The 23,881-nt window shown below is 53.6% G+C and overlaps 1 protein-coding gene across 3 annotated transcripts; it reads right to left on the reverse strand.

Annotated features, from left to right (window-relative positions):
- Positions 1–2,864: 2,864 nt before the first annotated feature.
- MAN2A2 (mannosidase alpha class 2A member 2) lies at positions 2,865–21,302 on the reverse strand. Of its 3 annotated transcripts, none has more exons than XM_037730507.1 (24): positions 20,484–20,950; positions 19,495–19,644; positions 18,245–18,502; positions 18,033–18,177; positions 17,740–17,911; positions 17,266–17,393; positions 16,882–17,055; positions 16,301–16,487; positions 14,301–14,478; positions 13,797–13,999; positions 13,422–13,604; positions 13,144–13,258; positions 12,872–12,939; positions 12,560–12,725; positions 11,850–12,086; positions 11,475–11,597; positions 11,126–11,240; positions 10,711–10,844; positions 10,361–10,502; positions 7,700–7,833; positions 7,294–7,368; positions 5,614–5,808; positions 5,365–5,475; positions 2,865–4,524 (listed from the first exon to the last, which is right to left on the reverse strand). In XM_037730507.1, exons 2-24 carry the CDS (start codon positions 19,624–19,626, stop codon positions 4,372–4,374), a joined length of 3,528 nt encoding a protein of 1,175 aa, XP_037586435.1. In that variant the 5' UTR covers positions 19,627–19,644; positions 20,484–20,950; the 3' UTR covers positions 2,865–4,371. The 3 variants fall into 3 exon arrangements, with proteins under 3 accessions (XP_037586435.1, XP_017361584.1, XP_037586436.1); XM_017506095.2 differs by lacking the exon at positions 20,484–20,950 and adding an exon at positions 21,185–21,302 and having other exon boundaries at positions 2,966–4,524; XM_037730508.1 differs by lacking the exons at positions 7,294–7,368; positions 20,484–20,950 and adding an exon at positions 21,185–21,302 and having other exon boundaries at positions 2,978–4,524.
- Between the last annotated feature and the right edge of the window lie 2,579 nt (positions 21,303–23,881).

Here is a 23,881-nt window from a genome sequence, read left to right on the forward strand (position 1 = left end):
AAAAAAAAAAAAAAAAGCAAATAAAAATAAAGATTTTCATCAAAATAAAAATCTATTCTGTAACCTGATTTAATATCTTCAAATTCTGTCACTTCAACTCTGGTCAAATAATGCAGTGCCTCTTCGTCCTCCTCCCCAAGCAGTGCAGACACTTGTGGATGGTTGACAAATGTTACCCAAAAATGTGAGATTTTGGCAATCAATTCTGACCTCTTCTGAAGAAATGGTTGGCGGAGTTTGTTATATTTCTGTTCTACTTTCAAAATCTCCTCACTGGCTTGTTCATTAAGTCTGTCTATTTCATTTTGTACTTCATCAGTGTGTTCAATTGCGTCTTGCTGTTCTTTTTCTCCCTAGGCCGATGTCTCCTCCAGTCTCTGAGCAGGAGGTGGTCTTGGTTTCTTCTTTTGAGGCGGGAGTGGAGACTGGCGTTTGGAGGCCATGCTGCTGGGGAAGTCCGAGAACCGGGGCACAAGTCTTCTTGCTCGTCCAGAAGCAGGCAGAACACTCGTATGATTATATATATAAGCTAGATATAAGTAAGCAGTGAGTTATACTTCAGGCACTAATTGTGCCTGGGGTCTGCACAGTTCTTCCTCCGTGCCCCTGGGGGGGTGTTACTCATAGCTGCTCAAGAAATGGTAGCAGCTTTCCCCATTAAGAAAGTTGGAAGGGGGCTGGGTATGATGGCTAGCGCCTACCATCCCAGCACTTTGGGAGGCCGAGGCGGACGAATCACCTGAGGTCAGGAGTTCAAGACCAGCCTGGCCAACATGGCAAAACCCTGTCTCTACTAAAAATACAAAAAAAGGCGGGCGCAGTGGCATGCACCTGTAGTCCCAGCTATTCAGGAGGCTGAAGCGGAAGAATCGCTGGAACCCAGCGTGAGGCTCCGTCTCAAAAAAGAAAAGAAAAAAGAAAAGATGTTTTGGAAAGGAGTGCCGCCTTACTGACAACCATTGCTGGGCACGGTAGAGATCCCAGCAGCAACATAATTGGGCCGGCGGGGGACTGCAGTTTCCCGGTTCCCCAAGCCGCTGGGAAGATCGGTGATGCACAATCCCCTTGCCCTTCGGCCTTGCAGGTTACTTCGGTTGCTAAGCAACAGGGACTTCCGGGAAGGCCCGGAAGTGGCCCGAGGCAGTCCTGCACCGGAAGCTGAGTGGTGGGCGGGGCGGAGGGGCGGAGGTGGGGGCGCCTGCCTTAAGTCATTTTAAAGGCTAGTAAATAGAATTAAGCATTGGTTTCTGTCAGACAAATAATTTCATTGCACGTTTAAGGCCTCCAAAGATAATATCCTTTATTCTGCGAATTTCCTAGGCGGTCACAGATTCCCCTCCTGTTGTTTGATTACAAATTCTACTAGCAAACAACACCTGCTGCAGCGGAACTGCTTAGCATCCTTTACTAATAGGATTATAGCACATATTTGTGGAGCTGCCGTATAGACCAGGCACCACGCTAAGCACTTCGCATTGATAATCCTATTTCTTCCGCTGTGATATAGACAGGGTTCCACTGTGTGGCCTGATGCAGGCGGCAACAACTCTGCCGACCTGGAAGAACTCAGCCCTGACACTTTCGTCTTTAGGTGGTTGCTTAGCAGTCCCCAGTGACTTTCTCTAAGGACCCCAAAGCAAGCTTTTCTCCTAAAGTAATTGAACTCCTTTTTTTTTTAATGTGTTGCAAATATTTTCTTCCATATCTGTCATTTGTGTTTTAACCTTGATGTTTTCCATCACACAGAAACTTTCAACATTTTTTGGTTGCAAAATTTGCTTATCTTTTCCCTTGTATCTTTTTTTTTTTTTTTTGAGACAGAGTTTCACTCTTGTTACTCAGGCTGGAGCGCAACACCGCAACCTCCGCCTCCTGGGTTCAGGCAATTCTCCTGCCTCAGCCTCCTGAGTAGCTGGGATTACAGGCACGTGCCACCACGCCCAGCTAATGTTTTGTATTTTTAGTAGAGAGGGGGTTTCACCATGTTGACCAGAATGGTCTTGATCTCTTGACCTCGTGATCCACCCACCTTGGCCTCCCAAAGTGCTGGGATTACAGGCTTGAGCCACCGCACCCAGCCTTCTCTTTTATCTTTTAAGTCTCATGTTAACGTTTAGAAAAGACCATCCCACACCAGAGGTATAAGTGTTTTTTTGAGTAATTTTGTAGTGTACTTCCCCTCTGGAACTAATTTGTAGGGACGCTGTGAGGTAGAGATTTAACATACTTTGTTTTTTTGTTTGTTTGTTTTTTGAGATGGAGTCTTGCTCTGTCACCCAGGCTCGATCGCAGTGGCGCGATCTAAGCTCACTGCAACCTCTGCCTTTCAGGTTCATGCGATTCTCCTGCCTTAGCCTCCAGAGTAGCTGGGACTGCAAGCATATACCACCATGCCCAGCTAATTTTTGTATTTTTCTTTGACACAGGGCTTCACCATGTTGGCCAGGCTGCTCTCAAACTCTTGACCTCAGGTGATCCACCTGCCTCGGCCTCCCAAAGTGCTAGGATTACAGGCGTGAGCCACTGTGCCCAGCAGAGAACTAACTTTGATAGCTAGTGCTCTCAAAGTAGTTTATTAAATAATCCATCCTTTTCCCCACTTAAAACATCCCTCCTACCATATACTAAATCCCTGTAGCCCTGGGTCTGTTTCTGGACTCTCCTGTCTGTCTGACCCCCTCCAGGTCACACTGCGTGAGGTAATGGTGGTGCGAGAGTCCTCTGGGAATCTGGCAGGAGTGTCTTTTCCCCCTCAGCAGTCCACCCCCCAACTTACCATCATCGTTGAGTGGTCTTAGTGTTCTCACACATTCACTCTCCCAAATGCACTTTACAACTGTCCAATTCCAAAGTATCAATCTCACTGGAATTACACAATTTATCAGCTGATTTGGGGAAAACCAGTATGTTGAGAGGAACGTGATGTATGTCATTGGGTCGCCTTACAGAATGCTCTGAACAAGTCTTCAGTTGATTCTCTTAGATTTTACAGGTAGGCAGTTTTATTGTCTACAAATAACGATATTAGAATTATTCCTTATCTTCCTCATCTGCCTTGTTGCAGGAGTTAGTAGTGCTGAGACATTGCTGACAAATAGCATGCCCTTCGCTAGTTTCTGACTTTAATGGGGATGCCTGCGGCATTTGACCCTTTAGAATGCCAGTAACTGTTGGTTTCTGACACAGAACTTTACCTAGGTTAGGATGTTTCTTTCCAGAGTCAATTTACTAAAAGTTTTAATAAGGGATGGATTTGAAATCTTACCAAATATCTTTTCAGCATCTATAGAGCTATCGTAGATTTTTCCTTATGAACTGAAGCTGAAACGAAGACTCCTGCACAGCCATCCTGCCTCCTCACTTACTCTACATGCCCCTAGTCCCCGTGCCAGGAACTGAATCCCTCTGCAGAGGGATAGACCAAAGGTGAAGCGTCAAGGCCTGCCTGCCAGGCATGGTGCTGAATGCCTTCTCAAGCTGCCCAAGCACATGGGTTCTTGGAGGCTTTCCTTTCCAGAGAAAGAAAGTAGGAATCCCCACTGCCTGCCAGAACAAAAGCTCTTAGGGACAGCAGCGTACACAGCATGGAAGCCAAAAGGATTTAGGCAGGGCGGAGGACCCCACACCCCTGCCACCATCCCACAAATCAATACACAGGCCACGTGCCCAGTTTGCCAGGGGTCTTGCTACCTGAAGTGACCTATGACCTCCAGCAAATCCTTCCTGCCACTCTGCAGCCTCTTGGCCAGGGCGTGCAGGACAGGCGGCACTTAGAGCAAAGCCATCACAAAAAGCAGTGAGGCCTTTGGACTCCTAGGAGACACTGTGATTCCTTCTGCTGCTCCACCCCACTGCTAACTCTGGGTCCCCATCCCTCTCCTTCCAGAGTCACTCTGACCCTGCTTATCACACCAGGACATGGAGTCTCTAAATAACCATAGGATTCCCCTAGAGCCGGCTGTTGCCCACAGTGACCCTGATGCTGGGCTGTTACCCACGTAGCCACCCTTACCTCTTCTGTCTGCTTCCACTTCTCCTATATCCCCTTTTGGAAAAAGGATGGGTGTCTGAGCCTGTGCCCAGCTCGGTGTCCACTCACAACCCAAAGCAGAGCCTGGCACTGCCCACTCTGACCAAGGGCTTTCTCTCCCTGATCTCACTGGCATCTGCCCTATTTACCCATCACTGGGTTTGTGGGTTGCCCCTGAAACACAGCAGCAGCAATAAACAGAAAATGAGGGCAGAGCCCAGTCTGTCACAGTTGTGGGAGGCAGATCAGGACAGGATGCCCATGTGGCTTGTCCAACGATCTTCATGTTAAGAGGCAGTCAGTCCCTGTGAATGAACTTTCTCTTCAGGCCACAGGCAGCCCTAACCCAAGCGGAGGCGAAAGGTAGCGATCTCCATGGGCTCCAAATAGACGTCAGTACTGTTAGATGGGGAGGCCAGAGGGTACAGTAACGTCAAGGAGGTTGGCTGCAGGAATAGCACGTCCAGGCCATGGAAAAGGCTCCCCAGGGCTACCTGTGGAGAAGAGAGAAGGTGCAGGATTGTGCTGGCTGTTCCAATTTGTTACCTCTTTAAGAATCTCAGCTAGGTGTGGTGGCTCACACCTGTCATCCCAGCACTTTGGGAGGCCAAGGCTGGCGATCACCTGAGGTCAGGCGTTTGGAGACCAGCCTGGCCAACATGGAGAAACCCCATCTCTACTAAAAATACAAAAATTAGCTGGGCATGGTGACAGGCGCCTGCAACCCCAGCTACTCAGGAGGCTGAGGCAGGAGGATTACTTGAACCAGGAGGTGGGGGTTGCAGTGAGCCGAGATGGCACCACTGCACTCCAGCTCTGGCCCCTCTCAGCAACACCATGCCGTCTTACATATGAGTGTACATCCAGTCTCACAGGCTTGCTAAGATCTGCTCACCCCTAAAGCCTGCCTACAGATCTCAGGGTAGGAACCATTCCACCGAGCTGTGAGCTCTGTGAGAACAGTGACCATACCTTGGTTCACTTCTGAAACCCTGGAGCCTAGCAGAGGACCTGGCACCCGGGGGGCATTTTCCCCGTGCCAGCTGACATGAGCTTAAAAAGCAACAACAGAACGGGTTCTGGTTTTCTATTTCTGGTGTTTTCCACTTTGCTTGCTAGAGGTCCCTGCTCAGGGAACAAAGGTTCTCAAGCCACCTGCCTTGTCTGGGACTTCACCAGGCCTCAGGAGCTCGGAAAAAGTCTCCACAGCTCCCCCTTCTCTTCAGAAAGCCCTGGAGTGACACTTTCTTCTCCCAGCCTGTCACCGAATCTCAGCCCGGTCTTACCAGGCACCTGCCTGTCATTCCCAGGCGCCATTTCCCCGCCCTGCTCACCTTGCCTTGGCTCGTGGTGCAGTTGAAGCCCAAGTTCTTGGCCTCCAGGCCGCAGTCAAAACCTTTGCGGTGTAAGATGAGTGCGGTCTCCGCCGAGGGCAGGGTGTCCTCCTAGACAAGAGACAGTGCACGGGGAAGTGGGCACAGGCCTTTCAGAGCTCAGAGAGGCAGTGCTGGCACAGGGAGGTGTGTGGGTGAGGAAAGGCCAGAACCTGGTCCTAGAGGTTCAGTCCCGAGTGAGACACTCACCTCAGCCTGGAGCGTACGTAGGTTGAGCAGGTGGAAGTCACAGGGCAGTGAGGAAGCCAGAGGATGAAATGAGCGCAGATCAGGGCCTGGGAGCTGCGTCCTGGCTACAGGCAGGGCGAGTGCTGGGGTGTTCAGGTACATGGAGGTCAGGTGGCTGAGGAGGGACGGGTAGCTGGTGGAGTGGCTATCTTGCACCTGCAAAATTCACCCAAGACGTTGGTGAAGCCAGGCTGAAGGGAGAGGATGAGGTAGGATAAAAGCACACCCAGGTCAGTTCCTTTGGAAAGAGCTTTCCTTGCGTGCCTGGACTCAACGGCGAGCCTGGCTCCAGGTGACGTTCCCCTAACCCTTCAAGTGTGGACACTTCCTATCTCACCCGACTCAGAGGGTATTTCACTACACCATTTCTTCTCTACTTTTCAGTTCCTTGCTGGCATAACACTATCATGAGCCACCCAGTCTCATCAGCCACGTCTCCCCTCACACACAGGTCCACAGTGCAGGGAGGATGGCAGACAGGCAGACACAAGCCTCACCACAGAGCACGGGGCTCCAATCCAGAGTGCTCCAGGCAATCCTGTGGCTTCAAGTGTGACACTACATCCACCGTGCTAGCCTGGCTCCCAGGCCCAGCACTGCCAGGGCTATGCCAGCAGGGCTACTCCTTAGCAGCTCACCTAGACATGAGACTCACAGGCCTGGGCTGAATATTCTGGACTTCTGATCCTGGCATCCCCCTCCTTCCAAGCGCCCAGCATCTCTCACTTCCCTCTGCACTCCCAGGTAACGCTAAAGCCTCTTCCTTCTCACCATGGCAGTGTTCTCAGAGCCACCCCCAATTTATTCAGCATGTCCTGCCTGAATAGCTCTCACTGGGAGACCTCCAGTCTCCCTCCCCACAGGCCCAACCTGCTCCCTACTATCATTCTGACATGCTGACAGCAGAGTTCTGACAGTGTCCCTCCATGCTCAGCTCCTTCCTTAGCCTCCAGGATAAGGTCCAGACCCCTTAGCAGGCACTCAAGGGCTCTGCCGCCTGCCCTGATCTCCCCCAGTGCTCTAGACCAGCACAAGCCAAGAGAGCGTTCTGCAAGGATGGAAATAGCTGACACTGCATGCTCTAACACGGCAGCCACTTACCCACTTGTGGCCACTGAGTACTTGAAGTGTTGCCAGGAGGAATAAGAAAGCAATTTTTTACTTGATTCTGTTGTCATTAAATAGCCACACCGGGCGACTGGCCATCGTACTGACAGCAGAGCTCCAGTCTGTCTAAGGAACCCACTGCTGTTCCCTGACTCGTTGTCTCTCCTGCCTCCTACCCTACGGCTGGTTCACATGTTCAAACCACACCCCCATTCATCAACGCCACGCCTGGGTGACACCTCCTTGTCCTCCTTGGCCTACAATATTACGTTGCTCCTCAGGATCAGTGAGACAGAGCCCTTTTCTACTTTGCATTTTTACATACATGGCTTCTCTGCCACCCCTACTCACAAATAAACGCCTGGGAGAGTCAGCACTGTCTGCACTTATAAGTCCCTCTGGGTCCTCAAAGTAAAGCAGGTGCTCAGTATCTATCTGATGTGTGAGTGACTGAGCGGTGGGCTCTGTCGCCTGGGCTCCGGCGCAGCTACGCCTGGCTCGCACTAGTTCCCCGCTCCCAGCGCTGACCCTTACCTCTAGGTTACCGCTCCTGCTGCTGTGAAAGATCAAGCCCCTAAACATGGCTGCCAGTTTGGAGAAAAAGTCAGGCTGGTGGGGCAAAGAAAGCCATGAGATGAGCAGGGTTGGAGCACAGGCTTAGAGAATGCTGGGTCAGGGCAGAGAAGGGTAGCACAGAGGAAGGTGGGAGACGAACGTGAGGGGCACAGGCAACAGGGCACGGCTGGGAGAGGAAGGTGCCAGGCAGCGTGAAATGGGACACAAAATGCCAGACTGCCTCCCCCACCCCAGGAATTCAGCCCTACTTTCTCTAGCCCTTGCCCACCACCAGCTACGCTCCTCCAGCCCCAGGCTGGACCCCCCAGGCCACCCCCAGGGGCTAGCTAGACCTGGCCCCCTGGGCATCAGGCCCAGGTGTTACCTCGCTGCCTGCAGTGCGCCGCTCTAGGAGGAGGCGGAAACGGTTGCAGGTTCTCTTGTTGTCCTTGAGCCCTTGGCCTAAGCCCCTGTTGTCATCCTGCATCAGCCGCCGGTCCAAGATCACCTCCAGCTGGCCTGGGGAAGCAAACTGTGAGTGTCGCCTGCCCCTGCCCGCAAGCAGACACTGACCTTTGGAAAGAGAATCCCAGCCCCAGGCCCAGAGGGAAAGGCCCAGCTAGAGACAGAAGCTGAGTCACTCAGGAGAGGTCATGGGGCTCATCCTGTGCCCTTATTTTGCAGATGAGGAAACATGAGGCCCAGAAAGGGGCAGGCTGGCCCTGGCAGTTTACCCCCCATGCTCGGGCACTCAGGAGTAGGGACCGGGCCCAGGGGCCCACACAGGAAACCAAATCAAGATGGTTTACAAACAATAAAATAATCCAGAAATGAAAAGCTTAGATCAACAGCCATGGATAGTGTTGCTGCATACCTCTGTAATCTGGGGCAGGTTTGCTCAGGCTGGGCAGGTTTTCTTATGACTAAAACACATGCTTTCCTGCCCTTGTTCTACACTAGACAGCCAGACAGCCCCAGCAGGCCAGTCTTGGGCTTTTCCTGCTGACTGCCCATGTGTTAAAAGTAGGGCTGTGGAAAGGACACCCAGATGGCAAGTCAAGCTGAGGCTCATATTAAGTGTCATCTGGGGTTGCCCTGGGAAAAAGAGATGGCAGGTGACCACCTCTGCTTTCTTTTCTAGAATATGCTTGGAGCAGGGGCTTGGTGCATGGCCGTGTTGGGGACAGAGGCCCCAGTGTGTGCAGGTGTTGGAGGTAGCTACAGCTTTTCTTGTATAAGATCTCGAAGGAACCCACATTCCACAGGGACAGATGGCCCTTATTCTCTCTTCTTCTCTCTAGTCCTTACTAATGTGTGTAGTCGCTCAGTCTTTTTACCCAGAACAATCAAAGAAAGATGTCTGAAAATCCTAAAACAGATTCCTTGTATAGAAGACAGTTATTTCTTCACACACATATCCCAGAGGGGTAGAGGAGAAAATCAGTCAAGGATGTTAAGCTGCAGTGAGGAGTCATGACATAGATAGACCTGGGGCTGCTCCTGGCAGAGAAGGGCACACTCCTTCCACGATCACCAGCCATCGGGCCACACACAGCCTTAACCCAGAGACAGATCTCAAGCGTCTTGCCTGCCACCAAGTGCGAACTGTTCATTTTGCCCTGAGGATATGGAGGCCATGCAGAGCCTGCCAGTTTGACTAGCCGCCCGGGTGTGACTCCAGGCCAGTGCTCCCCATGCCTCTGTTTTGATTCTTAAGAATACCATTCTTGGCTGGGTGCAGTGGCTCATGCCTGTACTCCCAAAACTTTGGGAGGCCAAGGTACGCAGATCACGAGGTCAAGAGATTGAGACCATCCTGGCCAACGAGGTGAAACCATGTCTCTATTAAAAAATACAAAAGTTAGCTGAATGTGGTGGCGTGTGCCTGTAGACCCACCTAGAGTAGCTGGGAGGCTGAGGCAAGAGAATCACTTGAGCCAGGGAGGCAGAGGTTGCAGTGAGCCAAGATGGCACCACTGCATTCCTGCCTGGCAACAGAGTGAGACTCCATCTCAAAAAAAAAAAAAAAAAAAGGCCGGGTGGAGGCCAAGGCAGGCAGATCACAAGGTCAGGAGTTCAAGACCAGCCTGGCTAACATGGCAAAACCCCGGCTCTACTAAAAATATAAAAATTAGTCAGGCATGGTGGAGGGTGCCTATAATCCCAGCTACTCAGGAGGCTGAGGCAGGAAGAATCACTTGAATCCGGGAGGAGGAGGTTGCAGTGAGTCAAGATCACGCCATTGCTCTCCAGCCTGGGCGACAGAGTGAGACTCTGTCTCAAAAAAAAGAATGTCATTCTCTCTCTTAATGATCACTATTAGGAAAACCGTATGTATTTTTCTCATTTCCTTAATATTTCATCATAACACTGAGGGTACTTTACAAGCTGTCCCTACTCTCATCCCCACCCAGAAGAGGGTTGCACACCTCAGCTGAGAACCACTATTTAATATCCTGATGCTTCTTGCCTTTTTTTTTTAGACTCTGTCTCGCTCTGTCACCAGGCTGTAGTGCAGTGGTACAGTCTTGGCTCACTGCAGCCTCCAACTCCTGGGCTTAAGCAATCCTCTCATCTCAGCGTCCTGAGTAGCTGAGGCACATGCCATCACATCCAGCTGATTTTGAAATTTTTTTTGTAGAGCCTGGGTCTTGCTTTGTTGCCCAGGCTGTCCTCAAACTCCTGGCCTTCTGCCTTGGCCTCTCAAAGCGCTGGGATTACAGGAGTGAACCACTGTGCCTAGCCTTGCTTTTTGATAGTTTTTTTTCTTTTTTTTGGTCCCAAGAGTCGTAACCCTGACAGTTCTTCAGGGGATCCAAAAGGACACTCCACCCAGTTGCCTACACTGCTGCCTCTACCAGGAGACAGGGGGACAGCAGGTGCCTGCCTCCTGCGCAAGAGCTCTGAATGGCTTGCCCCCTTTCCAAGACTGGAGGTGATACAGACCAGAAAGAGGCAAGGGAGGCCAACAGAGCGGGAAGACCTGGAGGGTGGGACAGGCTTCTTTTTGTCTGATACCCTCTGTAGAGCTCCTGGCCCTACTCACCATCTTTGAGGCTAGCTACACCCAGGGCCTGGGCAGTGTGCAGAGTGAGGCGCTTCTGTGCATCCTGGATATAGGCCATGACTGGCATGGGGTAGAAGTTGGCCTGGAGGGGGAGCTTCTTCAGATACCGCCGGGGCTGCACCTGTGGGGGCAAGGCCAGCAGAGATCAAGGGAACCTGGGCACCATGTGGGCCCCAAGCGGTCCCAGCCTGGAGGAGTCCCTGATCATTCTCGCCTCTCATTCCTCTTTCTCCATCAGGACAGATCATCCCCCAAGGCCTGTGATATGGGCAAAAACACAGTCCAAGTTCTACTCTGTGGGGTCTCTAAGACTCAGACCCAGGAATCACCTGAAAGCCATTGAGGTCTGTGAAGAAGGTGCCCTGGCTGTTGATGTCTGTGTGGATGCGCAGGGCCAGCTCCTTGTTGACGTAGTCCCGGATGTCCACAAGGGATGACATGTCCAGAGACAGCCCCTCCACCCCTGGGCACAGGAACAAAGTGGGGTCATGGAGAGGTGTGAGGCTGAACCACAGCTGAGAGGCTGGGCTGGGGGGTTAGAGCTGAGCTGGGGAGAGGCTCTGTCCACCCTCCTGAGAAAGTCCCAGGGCACTTCTGGATGACTTTTTCTCCAAGAGAATGGAGCACCCCTGTCTCAAATGATACGCAACAGAGGTATGAACAGAGACACAGCAGAAGGAAGAATGCACCACAGCTGTGGAGCCCATGCCTCCTACCAGACGTGTCCTTGTGTGCAGGGCCCACCTGGCAGATTGTAAAGCCGGACCACCTGGTGAACATGCTCGTAGTACGCAACCACCTCTGAGTAGAAAGGGCCTTCAGTGACACGCAGCACGGGGGGCTCCTTGGGGACGTAGGGCTGGGGAAAGAGCGGACTGCTGTTGAACCCACAGCACAGAGGGCAAAGGGGGGTGGTGCCAGCCCAGGCCTGGGCAAGAGAGCACCTATTCCCAGATATCCCTAGGCTGAACGGCAAAGACAAGGCCCCCGGCAGGCAGCAATAAACCTGTGGGAAGGCCTGTGCCCCTCCTGCCCTCCCTGCTACTGAGGTCTCCTGGGGCCTGCCAGGTTTCTCAAGGCATCTTTAGGGTACCTTGGCCTCGCCATCAGGTAGGAAGAGGTAGGCTCCACTCTTGTCTTTGGACGTACGGGTGCCATAGACAAGGAACTCCATGTCCACCTGCTGCTCCTGCTCCTCATCCACCCTTCGGATGCTCTGCCGAAAAACATAGCCCTGACCCCTGGCCCCACACCAGCATGTCAGGCCTGCCTCCTGGAAGGACGTGACTAGCTTCCCCAAGGAGCCACGCCCAACTTCCCCATGCTGTCAACCTGGAGCTGAGATGGCCCAGGCTTGGGTCCACTGTGGGTCAGGTGGCAGCGTGCTCACAGGGCCGGCTCTGCACAATGCCACCACCACGCATGCCTACTCTGGCCCTAGCCCTTCTCCGCCACCCTGGCCCTTTACCTTGAGGAGCCCAGTAAGGCCTGAGAACCAGACCTGCATGTAGCGGTTGCTGAGGGCGAAGTCACTGGTGCCAGATTCAATGATGCGGAGAGGGAACACTTCGTGCCTGCTGACGGACAGCTGCCGGCCATGCAGGTAGAGGCGCACAGAGGAAGGCAGCGTGCGGTGCCCATCCAGGCCCAGCTGCAACTGCAGCACGCCCAGACCCAGGGCTGGCAGGCAGACAGGCACAGACACCTGTGGGCATAGGAAGGGTGAGAAAGCGGGGGCACGGCATTCACCACAGGGGTGCTGGAGCACTCACTTACTAACAGAGGCCTGAGCAAGTCCCTGCACCTGCTGGGGCCTCTGCCCCTCCTCCAAAGTGGAGGTGACATGATTTGCACTTTCTTTCTCATCAGACTTTATAATTCTCAAGTGATATTTGAAAAAGTACGAAGTGGTAACCCCACATTAAGATTTCAATAAATACTGAATGACTGAGTGATAGAGCATTATAACTGCTATTTTTACCATTACTATTACCATATCAACCTTCCCCTTCCTTTCAAGGACAGACTCAAATCCCAAGAGTGCCTGTCTGCGGGGCAATCCCTCCCTCCCCAGGACACCTGTCCCCAGCCTGGGGAGGAGGCAGGGCCCCAAGCAGGGGGTTTGGAGGCTGGTACCACTGGGTGGGGAGGGGCCCACCTGCCGAGCCCTTGCCTCACCTGGTAGACATCAGGGACCACCTCGGTGGCAGAGCTCCAGTGTGCGCTGATCTGCACAGCCAGGGGCTGGCCCTCCTCCGAAAGGACGCGCACACGGGGCGAGTTGACCAGCAGGGACACCACACTGAACCGCTCCTGTTCCAGCGGGTTGAACAGCACCACAAACCTGTGCGTAGAAGGTAGGATGACGCAGGAGGCCGTGGCTCCGAGCCAGGGCAAGTGCCCTGCAGTGGCTCAGCACGTGTGGGCCCAGAGGGGCCTCAGAGCCAGGGAATGGCTCTGCCTCTCTGCACCTGGTGTGGTCCAGCTTACCTGGGCGAGGAATCCAGCTGGATTACTGTGCGCTCTGGCAGGGCATCATGACTTAAGCGAGTGTCGTCCTGGAATTCAGTGGGCCAGAAGGGAAGAACCATCATGGGCTTGGCCTCCTCCCGCCCCGCCTGTCCTGGGTGGATCAGCAGCTGCACTGGGTACAGAACTCATCGGATGGGGAGGGAGGGAGAGGAGCGGCACCCTCGTCTAGCAGCTCTTGGGAGGAACGGCATAAGCTGGAGGGTTCCCATGCAGACCCAGGAGGGGCTCACCACTTGAAGGAAGGGCGCCTCCGGGTCAAAGTGGTAGGTCTCCTTGTCCCTCAGCACCAGATAGTGAGCTGCATGAATGATGACCTGCTTCAGGTTGACAAGGGAGCGCAGAAGCCTGTGGGTGGCGCAGGAGAGGAAAGGAGAGAAGATGAGCTCGGTGAAGCTGTCTGCCTTGTCCGGAAGACAAGCCCCAGGCTGGCCTACCCCCGCACCACCCAACATCCTTTCTCTGGGACAGTGAGCGGGGGAACTGACGAGGGAGAAGAGAAGGCTCCCACCTGACCCCATAGTCCACCACCACAGCCTCCTTTGCAGTGCCAGTGATGGCGTCATGATGCTGGAAGAGCCCCAGTGTGCGCCGAGCTTCCGTCAGGAGGGTAAAGTCAGACAGCGGGTACCGGCCAGCCAAGCCAGAGTGGCGGGTATGAGCTGCAGCCAGGCTGTAGAGAACCTCTGCCCCCCTGCCCAGAGAGAGAAGTTAGCTGCCAGCCTGCACCACTCCCCAGGGCCCACCCACACTCTGCAAATCCATCCTCCCTTCCCTGCCCTGGCCTCTGGGCCCATCTATTCCCTTCTGAGCTGATCCAGCCCCTCCTTAAACCCCAAAGACTGACTCTACCCCCTCTAGCCTGGAAGCGGGGACAGGGTCTCACCGCAGGTGGGCTTCCAAGACTCGGTCTAAGCTCTTGTAGAAGGGCCGGGAAGTGTAATAGCCTGTCCAGTAATGATCCTCCCGGTCCGCATAGGAGAAGAAATCCCCGCTCAGCACAGGAAACCCTGGAGGCCGGGCCCCTGGCTCCACCCCTGTCCTCTTGTACAGGGCGTCAAAATAGTCTGAAAGAGTGCCGAACTGGGCCTGTGGGAACCCCCAAAACCCACTCCCATCAGTTCTAGAGCCTCCTGGAAATTGGCCACAGTGCTGCAGTCGGGGGTGAGGCAGGGGCTCTGGGCTCAAAGCAGGAACTGTACATCCTGCCATTCTGGATCTGACAGAAGTGAGGGAGCCTGGGATTGAATTCTGACATAAAAGGGCACCTTGCCCAAGAATTGGGAAGGAACCCCTGCTTTGGAGTTGGGAACCCAGAGCACAGATTCTCATAGGAAAGGGTGGGCTGCAGCACTGCGAAGCCCCCTCCCCAGCCAAGTGCCCCTCACACCTGCACATGGAGGTCAGGCCTGCTGTTGAAGAAGTCAAAGAGCCGCTGGTAATTGAAGAACTGGGCATCCCACTCCTGGGGCTTGTCATATCGGAAGTCATCTCCCAGAGGCACCAGGAGGACGTTGCTTCGGAACAGACGCGACTTCTTCCGGTATTGGTCCAGGAGCAGGGCTGCCCTGACGCAGGAGAAAAACATGGGCCCAACGTGAAGTCTCAGCAGGAAAACAGCGCCACGCACAGCCATCCCTACAGCAAGCTGCTCAAAGACATCCCGTCTGTTAAGGAGTGGTTCAGCGCAGACGGACACCTCTTGGGACAGGAGCCCCAGTCCCAGGGGAATCCAGTGTTCTCTGGACAGTTCTGACAGTCAGCATGTTCTATTTTATGTTAGGCTGTTGAGATCTTTTGGGATCCTGGTTCTGACACTCCCGCCTCATTCTGACCACCAGTTAGCGATGTGCCACCGGCGTTGAGTCTGGATCCCGGAGCCACATCACACCAGCTCGACAAGTACTTGCTGAGCAAGTGTGGACAAATAACTGCTCTGCGCCTCCATTTCTGGCAAAGTAAGGATAACATCAGTAGGTACCCATATGTTATGAGAATGAAAATAGATTGAATGGGCTGAGCACGGTGGCTCAGGCCTGTAATCCCAGCACTTTGGGAGGCCAATGCAGGCGGATCATCTGAGGTTAGGAGTTTAACCAACCTGGCCAGCAGTGAAACAAAATACACCTGTCTCTACTAAAAATACAAAAATTAACCAGGTGTGGTGGCACACATCTGTAATTCCAAGTACTCAGGAGGCTGAGGCAGGGGAATCACTTGAACCCAGGAGGCAGAGGTTGTGGTGAGCCGAGATCGCACCACTGCACTCCAGCCTGGGCGAGAGAGACTGTCTCAAAAAAATAAAATAAAATAAAATAAAATGAATTGAATGAATGAATACTTGTTACACACTTAAAATAGTGCCTGGTACATAATTGGAACTATATATAAACATTTATTTTCTTTTCATCCAAATTATTGGCAAAATCGTTAGAAAAAGAGAGCCCTGTGGCACACCAGCAGAAGCCCCTCCTGCTTTAATTGGCATGTTATAAATATCACAGTCCAAAGAGTCAACTAATCTACTTAGTGGCGCTGGCCCAGCGTGTACTTTTCTACTTTGTTCTCATGAGAGGATTCCTCAAATACCACTTTCCCCTAACTTAGCAGTTTAATAAGCCTTTCAAAGGAGAACCTGGTTACCTTTCATGGCCTGTTCTTGTAAACCTAGGCCAGCCTCACTGATCACAATTGCTGTTTAAGAAACATCATGCCTTCATAGCCCTAGATTCTTGCCTGGAATCAGCATTTAGACTTCTGGAAACAAAAGACCACTTTCTTTCCCTTTTGGTCACGTTTCAACTGCTGGACATTATGGAGAAATCAGAGCATTGCAACATACAAACCAGTCCAACTTGTTATATTCTTAAGGTTCTGTCTAAATTGCTGTTTGTGTCAAATCTTTAATACTTTCCCCCGAGGCCTGAATTCAGCAAGAGTGACATCCTTAGGGGTCCCTACATCCTCTCAAAGAGGACAGGTCTGTTTTCTCAGACGCTGGAGGCTGTCTTGTGGGACTGAATGTGGATCTGAATGGATTCTCGTGGTTGACTTAAAGCCCAGTCAGAACACTGGCACTAAGTGAATGTGCGTAAGCCTGAAGTTTGTAAGATCCAACAGCTCACCTGGGAATCATTCACCTCGAAGCTGTCAGCTGGCCCTGGCAGTTTGTTAGGGCACCAGAAAGCACTCATGTGAGAAAATAAAAGCATTCTGTGAAAGGTGGTTGCTAGAGCCATTCCAGTTTTACAGGAGACTTGGTAAGGAGCTGCTGATGCAGATGAGGCAAGCCTCAACTCACCATCTGAGCCCACCCTCCACACCGCACAGCCCACACCAGAGCTAGGCCTCCTGACTCCTCTGTGAAGCGAAAGGGCTGGAAGCAGATACCTCTCTGCCACATTGGCCTCTGTGATGGCCCGTGGTGGCACCTTCCAAGGGCAGTTGATGCGCCCACCAGGCAGGCGTTTAAAATCAAATTGGCAGCAGATCTTGGGATCCGGGCCACAGGTGTGGGGTATGTCATAGCTGTAGAAGGGCATCATGTGACAGAAGATGTCGGTGCTGGAATCGGAGTCTGCAGAAGACATACCATGTAGTCACCGCCAGCGGGCAGCCTCTGGACGTCAGGAGGGCAAAGATCTGCTAGGGCTAAAGGCAGCCCTGATAGACCATGAGGCTGTAGCTGGACCTAGGGCCAGAGGGAGTATGTATTCCAGAGGAAAGACACACGGGGTTCCTTGAGGGGACAGGCACACAGGGCACGCTGAAGCCCTTAGGACAGAAGGCCCTGCAGAGGCCAGAGGTCAGTATGACCCTCCCCTAACCAGAGGGTGGGACCATTTCTGGCAGTCCACACCAGTGACTGCAGGTCTGCTCTGAAGGACAGTGGGGGTCTTAGTTCTGATAGCCCTTCTCTTCCCCAGTGAAGGCTATGTTGCATTGACCCCCTCTACCCTATCTGGCCTTACCCCATGTCTGCCTCCACATGAACTCTAGGCTGTGGGTGGCAGCAAAGTGCTTCTTGATGGCATAGTGCACTCTCTGAATCAGCATGCTGGTGAGGTTGGCACGGCGCAGCAGGTAAGGCATGGTGGAGCTGTATCCAAAGGGGTCCACTGCCCAGCCAGAGCGGGGGGTTGCACCTGCGCAGGACATGGAAGCCAGAGAGGACCTCAGGGCCTGCCCTCTTGGCCTCCCAGGTGCTAGACTCCAGCTCATGTCTTGGTTGTCAGTGGACAGATGACATCACACCAGGCCCACATGGTGGGATCTGCCCAGAAAGGAACCACCCCTGCTATAGCACTGTGGGCCCAGGCCAGGGGGCAGATCCCCATGCCTGTGCCTGGACTTACCAAGATTTCTCTCCAGCCACTGGTGTCCTTCGATGAGCTGGTCAATCAATGCAAAGTAGTGGGAGTTGGCCTCATCCGGCATCACCCAGCCTCCTGTCGCAATCTCCAGCTGCCCGTTTCCCACCAGCCTATAGTTAAAGACTCACACTCAGGATAGAGTAGAACACTCTGCCTAGTCCTGCCAACCAGATGTCAGGGCCTGTGTGCACGGGCCTCACGGAACCAGTTCTCCCAAGTTCACGACCAAGAGAACACACACTCGCCCTCCTTTCCCTGCAGCCAATCTCACACTGTCCTGGCCCTGCTTATCTCGGGACCTCTATCTGTTCTTGCCTTCTCTCCACCATCACTCATCTCTGCCACAGCTCCCTGGGACTCTCCCTGCCACCTTGGCACCCACAACTTAAGGTGAGACCCATCGACCCAGCCTGGGGCTTGCACGAGGCCCTTCCAGTCTCCCTGCCTGGTACTGGCCTTCGGACTGCAGCCCTCTTCTGGGCATTGATGTTGTCCCACCACTTGGCAAAGAAGGAGACCTCTGCCCAGAGGAAGCGCCGCCGAGGGTCTTCCTGTAGCTTAGACACCATGCTGTTGAGGATGTGCTGGGTCTGCTCTGTGTAGTACTTGTCAAAGGTCTTGATCCAGCCTGGGGAGCCAATGTAGGGTCCCCTGAGGATGCCACCATCTTCTTTGATGTCCCTCCCTTGCACTGGCCATCAGAAATCCCACTCCACACTCCAGCTCCCAGGAGTCTGCAGGGTCCTCACCTGGGTCATTGTGAGAGTGGGGCACCACAAACACCTGCAGGTCTTCAGCATCCCAGTCCTGCGGGTCATAGGAGATGTCGAAGCCTTGCCTCCACACACCACCATCCACGTTGTCAAACGGCAACTCCTCCGACACAGCGAGCATCTGCCAGGGGGGAGGCAGCTCAGTGTCCCATTCGTGGCTGCAGGTCCCCGCCGGCTCTGATCCTTACCTGCAACTCTGGCTTCTGGCCCCGGCCCCCCAAAGCAAACTGGCAGTCCTGAGGGGAGATGGAGAAGAAGCTGGGCCGGGGCTCTGGCGGCACTACCCAGGAGCCGTTGACTGTGTAGTAGGGCAGCAGGGCGGGCGGGCCCTCTGCATTAGCCGTCAGCTCCAGCACAGAGTCCTTGATGTGGCTAATAATCTCATGGTTCTCCTCCAAAAGCTGTTCCAGCTGCTCAATGCGGTTCTGCAGCACAGAAATTTGGCTCTGCCAAAAAACCAGAAAGCAATCACCCATAGCTCCCTATGCCACAGGGAGGGTCTCTGCTTGGGGTCCACCACCTGAGGCCCGACTCTAATTCTTCCCTTATCTGTTGAAGCCAGACCATGGGCCTATAGGGACAGATGATGCCATTCAGATCAAGGGAGCTACACACAGCACCACTGAGAACTACACTCCACTTGGGCTGGGAGAACCATCACTCTAGCTCAGGGATGGCAAAGATTTCATTTCACATACCTAGTCTCAGCAATTGGTGTTGCCTGTGCTGAGAAGGATTTCATCAGGGCTTAATGGCAAAGAATCCTGTAATCAATTAGCAATGTGTGCCAAGAACTCAGGAGGGGCTGGGCACAGTGGCTCACGCCTACAATCCCAGCACTTTGGGAGGCCGAGATGAGTGGATCACCTGAGGTCAGGAGTTCAAGACTGCCCTGACCAACACAGTGAAACCTCGTCTCTACCGAAAATACAAAAATGAGCTGGGCATGGTGGCAGGTGCCTGTAGTCCCAGCTACTCAGGAGGCTGAGGCAGGAGAATCGCTTGAACCCAGGAGGCAGAGGTTGCAGTGAGCCAAGATCGCACCACTGCACTCCAGCCTGGGACAAACAAAGAAAAGAAAAAGAATTCAGGAGAACAGAGCAACAATATTCATTGCGTTTTTTGTTTTCTTCCTTCATTCTTCTATTTTTAAGAGATGGGGTTTCACCATATTGGCCAGGCTGGTCTCGAACTCCTGACCTCGTGATCTGCCCACCTCAGCCTCCCAAAGTGCTGGGATTACAGGCATGAGCCACCATGCCTGGCCTTCTTGCTTCCTTCTTTTTGCCATCACTGTTTTTAGCCGAGAGTTTCTACAAAACCTGACTATTGGGAAGGAAGGTTCCTGTCCTGTACTGACATTACCCTCCAGCCAGCGGCCATATCCTGACCCCAGGTGACTTGTATACAAAGAAATCAGTAACCAGGCACGACTCACCCTCGGGAAGTTCCCACCATTCTGGTGTCGGGTGGGATCGTGCTGCACTCGGTCCAGCATGAGGTAGAGCGAGAAGACTGCCACACAGAAGATGGCAGCCCCACACACTGTCACCTGCTTCTTCAGCTTCATACTGGCCTCCACGCACACCTGGCAGGGAGGACACCATCTGTAGTTCTAGCATGCAAAATCCCCTTGGCAGTCTTTCCACCAAATGCCCCAGTGAGTTCCTGAGGGCTGTTCCCAAGGAACACTTCGCCTGGCTCCAATAAAAAAGCCAGCTTTGGGCTGGGTGTGGTGGCTCATGCCCATAATCCCAGCACTTTGGGAGGCCAAGTCAGGCGGATCATGAGGTCAGGAGCTCAAGACCAGCCTGACTGACATGGTGAAACCCCATCTCTACTTAAAAAAAACAAAAATTAGCCAGGCATGGTGGTGGGTGCCTGTGATCACAGCTACTCAGGAGGATGAGGAAGGAGAATCGTTTGCACCAGGGAGGCAAAGGTTGTAGTGAGCCAAGATCGGGCCATTGCACTCCAGCCTGGGCGACAGGGGGAGACTCTGTCCCTCCCCCAAAAAAAGCCAGCTTTGAAGTGCCAAAACCCAACACCAGTTGGGGATCCTGACCTAGCCTTGATTTTTCGGTCTTTGCTGAGACTCAGAGCACAGGTAGTACAGAGCTGGCCCCACCTGGTCCTGGTAGCAGCTCTGCCCCTAGGGTGGAGAGGATGCTCGCCCTTGGCTGGTGCTATGAAAAACGGGCCCAGGATGAGAGTCCCAGCTCTGACTGGCGTTCACCACACAAGCTCCTGGTGACAAGAGCTTCCCTGCCTAGATAGGAGGGGCCTGCTCAGGCTCCTCCGACATGGGCTTCTAGTTTCAGGTGAATAAGCTGGTCTCTATTTTGTTTGATTGAAAGGTCTAGCCAGAACGCAGAGACTGATAGGTTAAGTCTTTCTCAGTGCCCTCTGGGTCAGAATGGCACTCACCTGAAACAGTGCCTGGCACAGATCCTCTCTGAATCAGAAACAGAGAATGAATTTATTTCTAATAAAGATGAAAGATGCCTGTGTTTGTAGCATAAAGCGAGCCCTACGTGTTCTCCCTCTTCCTGTGCTGATTTCTGCAGCGGGAAACTTCAGCCGCGGTTTGCAGAGCACTCAGGGGACCTCGGAAAGCCTGCAGTGATGCTGAAGTTCCCCTGGGTAGGGAGAGGCCGGCCCGGCTGCGAGGCAACATAAGACCCGTGCCCCGCGCCGCCGCCGCCCCGGGGCCCCGCTTGCCTGCTCCGGAGGGACGGAGGGCGCTAAGTGCTGAGCCCAGCGTGGGCCGGACCGCGCTCCGGAGTGCGCTCCGCGGGCCCTGGGGCCGAGCAGCTCTGTCGCCTCTGCGTTGTGCCCTACTTAGCGCGATCTGATTCTGCTCAGGAGCCTCCGGGCAATATTTTTAGCCCTTGGAGACTGGGTCCAGGCCAAGGTGGGTGGAGCTGCGGAGAGAGCCGGATCACAGAGGGCAGGCACCTGCCGCCAGGTCTGCCTCCCGACCCGTCCCGACTCCGCCGGCCCCGGGGACCGCAGAGACGGGCGCCCGGTCCGGGCCTCAGGCCGCCTCCCGCCCCCTCCCGGCCCCTCTGCCGCCGCAGCGCCGCTCGCCCTCCCGCCGCCCTCCTCCGGCGCACCCGGCCCGTTACCGTCAGCGCCCGGCCTCCGCGCGGCTCCGGGCCCCGTCGGCCGACCTGCCGGCCCTCACAGGCCAGAGGGCAGCGGCCCGCGCGCAGGCAGCGACCCCGGCGAAGGCGGGTGCCCGCCCACCCGTCACCCCCAGCTCAGCGCGCCGCAGCCGCTCTCCCGCTGGGCTCAGGGCCGCCGGCACGCTGCGCCGCGCCCGCCCCGCGCGGGTCCGCCAGCCCCTGAGGCCGCCGGGCCCACCAGCACGCGGGGCGGGGACGGCCGCGCCGCCCACCCCGGTCTGCGTACGCCCTGCGGCGCCGACAGGAGATCCGGCCGCCTCGGTCCGCTCCCGGCGCCTCCCGGGCCCGCTCCGCGGAACCGCAGTGCGCAGGCGCAGCAGCCCGGGCCGGGCCCCGGAGCGCGACGGAACCTCAGGAGCGCGCGCAGCGGGGTGTTTTCGGAATCCTGCTTGAGGCGGCACCTCGTCCCGCAGCGGCCGAAGCGCCCGCCTCCGGCTCGGCAGCCCACGGCGGGGTGCGTTTTCCGCGGCCTCGCCTTGCCTAGCCCCGGTAGCCGCAGGTTTCTGTCGTGGCGCCTCTCGGGCAGAGGGGGTGCTGCCTTCTGCTGATACAGGCGGCCCTCTCCCCTCCGTGCCCGCTCCCTGCTCTGTTTCCTGCCCGCGAGAGGAGACGCAGACTCTTGATTGTTCTCCTTCGACTGGGCGGGCGTCTAGGTTGTTTACAGTTCCAAAGGATAATCCATACTGCAGGAGACATCTCCATGAAGTCCACATTCTTCTTTTCTTTTACTTTTTTCTCGAGACAGAGTCTCGGTCTTCTGCCCAGGATGCGATCCTCGGCTCACTGCAACCTCTGCCACCCAGGTTCAAGTGATTATTCTGCCTCAGCCTCCCGAGTTGCTGGGATTACAGGCGCCCGCCACCACGCCTGGCTCATGTTTTGTATTTTTAGTAGAGACAGGGTTTCACCATGTTGGCCAGACTGGTCTCGAACTCCTGACCTCAGGTGATCCACCCACCTCGGCCTCCCAAAGTGTTGGGATTACAGGCGTGAGCCACCTTGCTCAACCTCATTTTGGTGTTAATCTTAATTTTTAAGGACTCTTGGTTCTCTGGTGTTTTTTTTTTTTTTTAATTGAGGCACAAATCTTAAGTTTACACTATGTAGTATAAATCTTAAGTGTACAGCTTGATGAGTTTTGATAAATACATACACAAGTATAATCACCACCCAGATCAAAACGTAGGACATTCTCATCTACCCAAAAGGTTCCCCTCTGTCAAGTGGTCAAGCAGTCCCTAAGCACAGCATAGTGACTGTCAGCCTGTGGTCCAGCCTTGCCTGTGTGGCCCATGCACAGACATACATGGTTGTGAGGGCACCATGGTGAACCTTTTTCCCTACATCTTCACATCCCTTTCCATCGGCACACTGCAGACATAAGCACTGCTTTGACTTCTCTGTAACTTAGTTTTCCCTGTTCTTGAACTTCATAAAATAGAATCTTAAGTATGTATTCTTTCATGTCAGGCTTCTTGACTATGTGGTTTTTTTTTTTTTTTTTTTTTTTTTTTTTTTTTTTTTTTTTTTTTTTTTTTTTTTTTTTTTTTTTTTTGGAGACAGTCTTGCTCTGTCACCGAAGCTGGAGTGCAGTGGTATGATCTCAGCTTATTCTAACCTCTGCCTCCTGGCCAGTCTCTGTCTCTCTCAGATCTTTAAGTTCTGCTTTTCAGAGATTAAAGGGAGCTCTTTAGCTTCCCAACCCACACAGGTACAAAACCAAAACCTGGCAAAGACCTTATGTCAGGGAGACCAGCTGTTTCTTCATTCCAGGCCTTCCCTCTAAACACTGCAAGACTGTGGGACTTGCCTTCCCAGCCTCCTGCACTGCCTCAGAACTCAGCTAATGTTCCGTGGGAAAAACGCTCTACATTTTGTGCTCCTCTAGGTCCTGATCTACAGCAAGTCCTTGTAACCACCAAATACTGTTCCTTTCTCTTTTCCCCAGTAGAGTCTCTGCTTGGGCCAAGTCTGATCCTCAGCAATGTCCCAAATGGGCAAATGTTTCAGGGAGGAAAATAGTTGCCTATCACTAGTTTAACTCAGAAGGGCTCTTTCCTCCTTGAAATTTTAGTCCATTCAGTCTTTATGTGACCACTCTTCATTCTCTTTAAAAATAAGACATTTTCTGCTGGGTACAGCGGCTCACGCCTGTAATCCTAGTACTTTGGGAGGCTGAGGCAGGTAGATCATGAGGTCAGAAGTTCGAGACCAGCCTGACCAACATGGTGAAACTGTGTCTCTACAGAAAAGATAAAAATTGGCCAGGCGTGGTGGCACATGCCTGTAATCCCAGCTACTCAGGAGGCTGAGGCAGGAGAATTGCTTGAACCTAGGAGGCAGAGGTTGCAGTGAGCTGAGATTGCACCACTGCACTCCAGCCTGGGTGACAGAGTGAGACTCTGCCTCAAAAAAAAAAAAAAAAAGACATTTTTATCTTAGCTGTTTTTTCCTAGCGGTTGCAATGCAAGTGGTGGCATGCAGAGACCTACCACATCCTACCCAGCAGAAGTTTTTCAGTTCTGCTTTCTACCACTTCCATTGGATTATTTCACTTCCTCATATTTTCATTTAATCACACTACAACTCTCAACTTCCTCTTGTTTAAACAAGTTATAGGGCTCACTGTCATCTCTT

This window comes from Cebus imitator, unplaced genomic scaffold (assembly GCF_001604975.1).
Source record: "Cebus imitator isolate Cc_AM_T3 unplaced genomic scaffold, Cebus_imitator-1.0 Scaffold348, whole genome shotgun sequence".
Lineage (NCBI taxonomy): Eukaryota > Metazoa > Chordata > Mammalia > Primates > Cebidae > Cebus > Cebus imitator.

Bases quoted from the DNA above. Each gene is read 5' to 3' on its own strand.
- MAN2A2 (XM_037730507.1), bottom strand. From the start codon at position 19,626: ATGAAGCTGAAGAAGCAGGTGACAGTGTGTGGGGCTGCCATCTTCTGT. The intron at 18,178-18,244 runs GTAAGGATCAGA...CCCCCCTGGCAG, and splicing joins GCCAGAAGCCAGAGTTGCAG to ATGCTCGCTGTGTCGGAGGA. The intron at 13,259-13,421 runs GTGGGAGCCTTC...CGCCACCCACAG, and splicing joins GTGGTGGACTATGGGGTCAG to GCTTCTGCGCTCCCTTGTCA.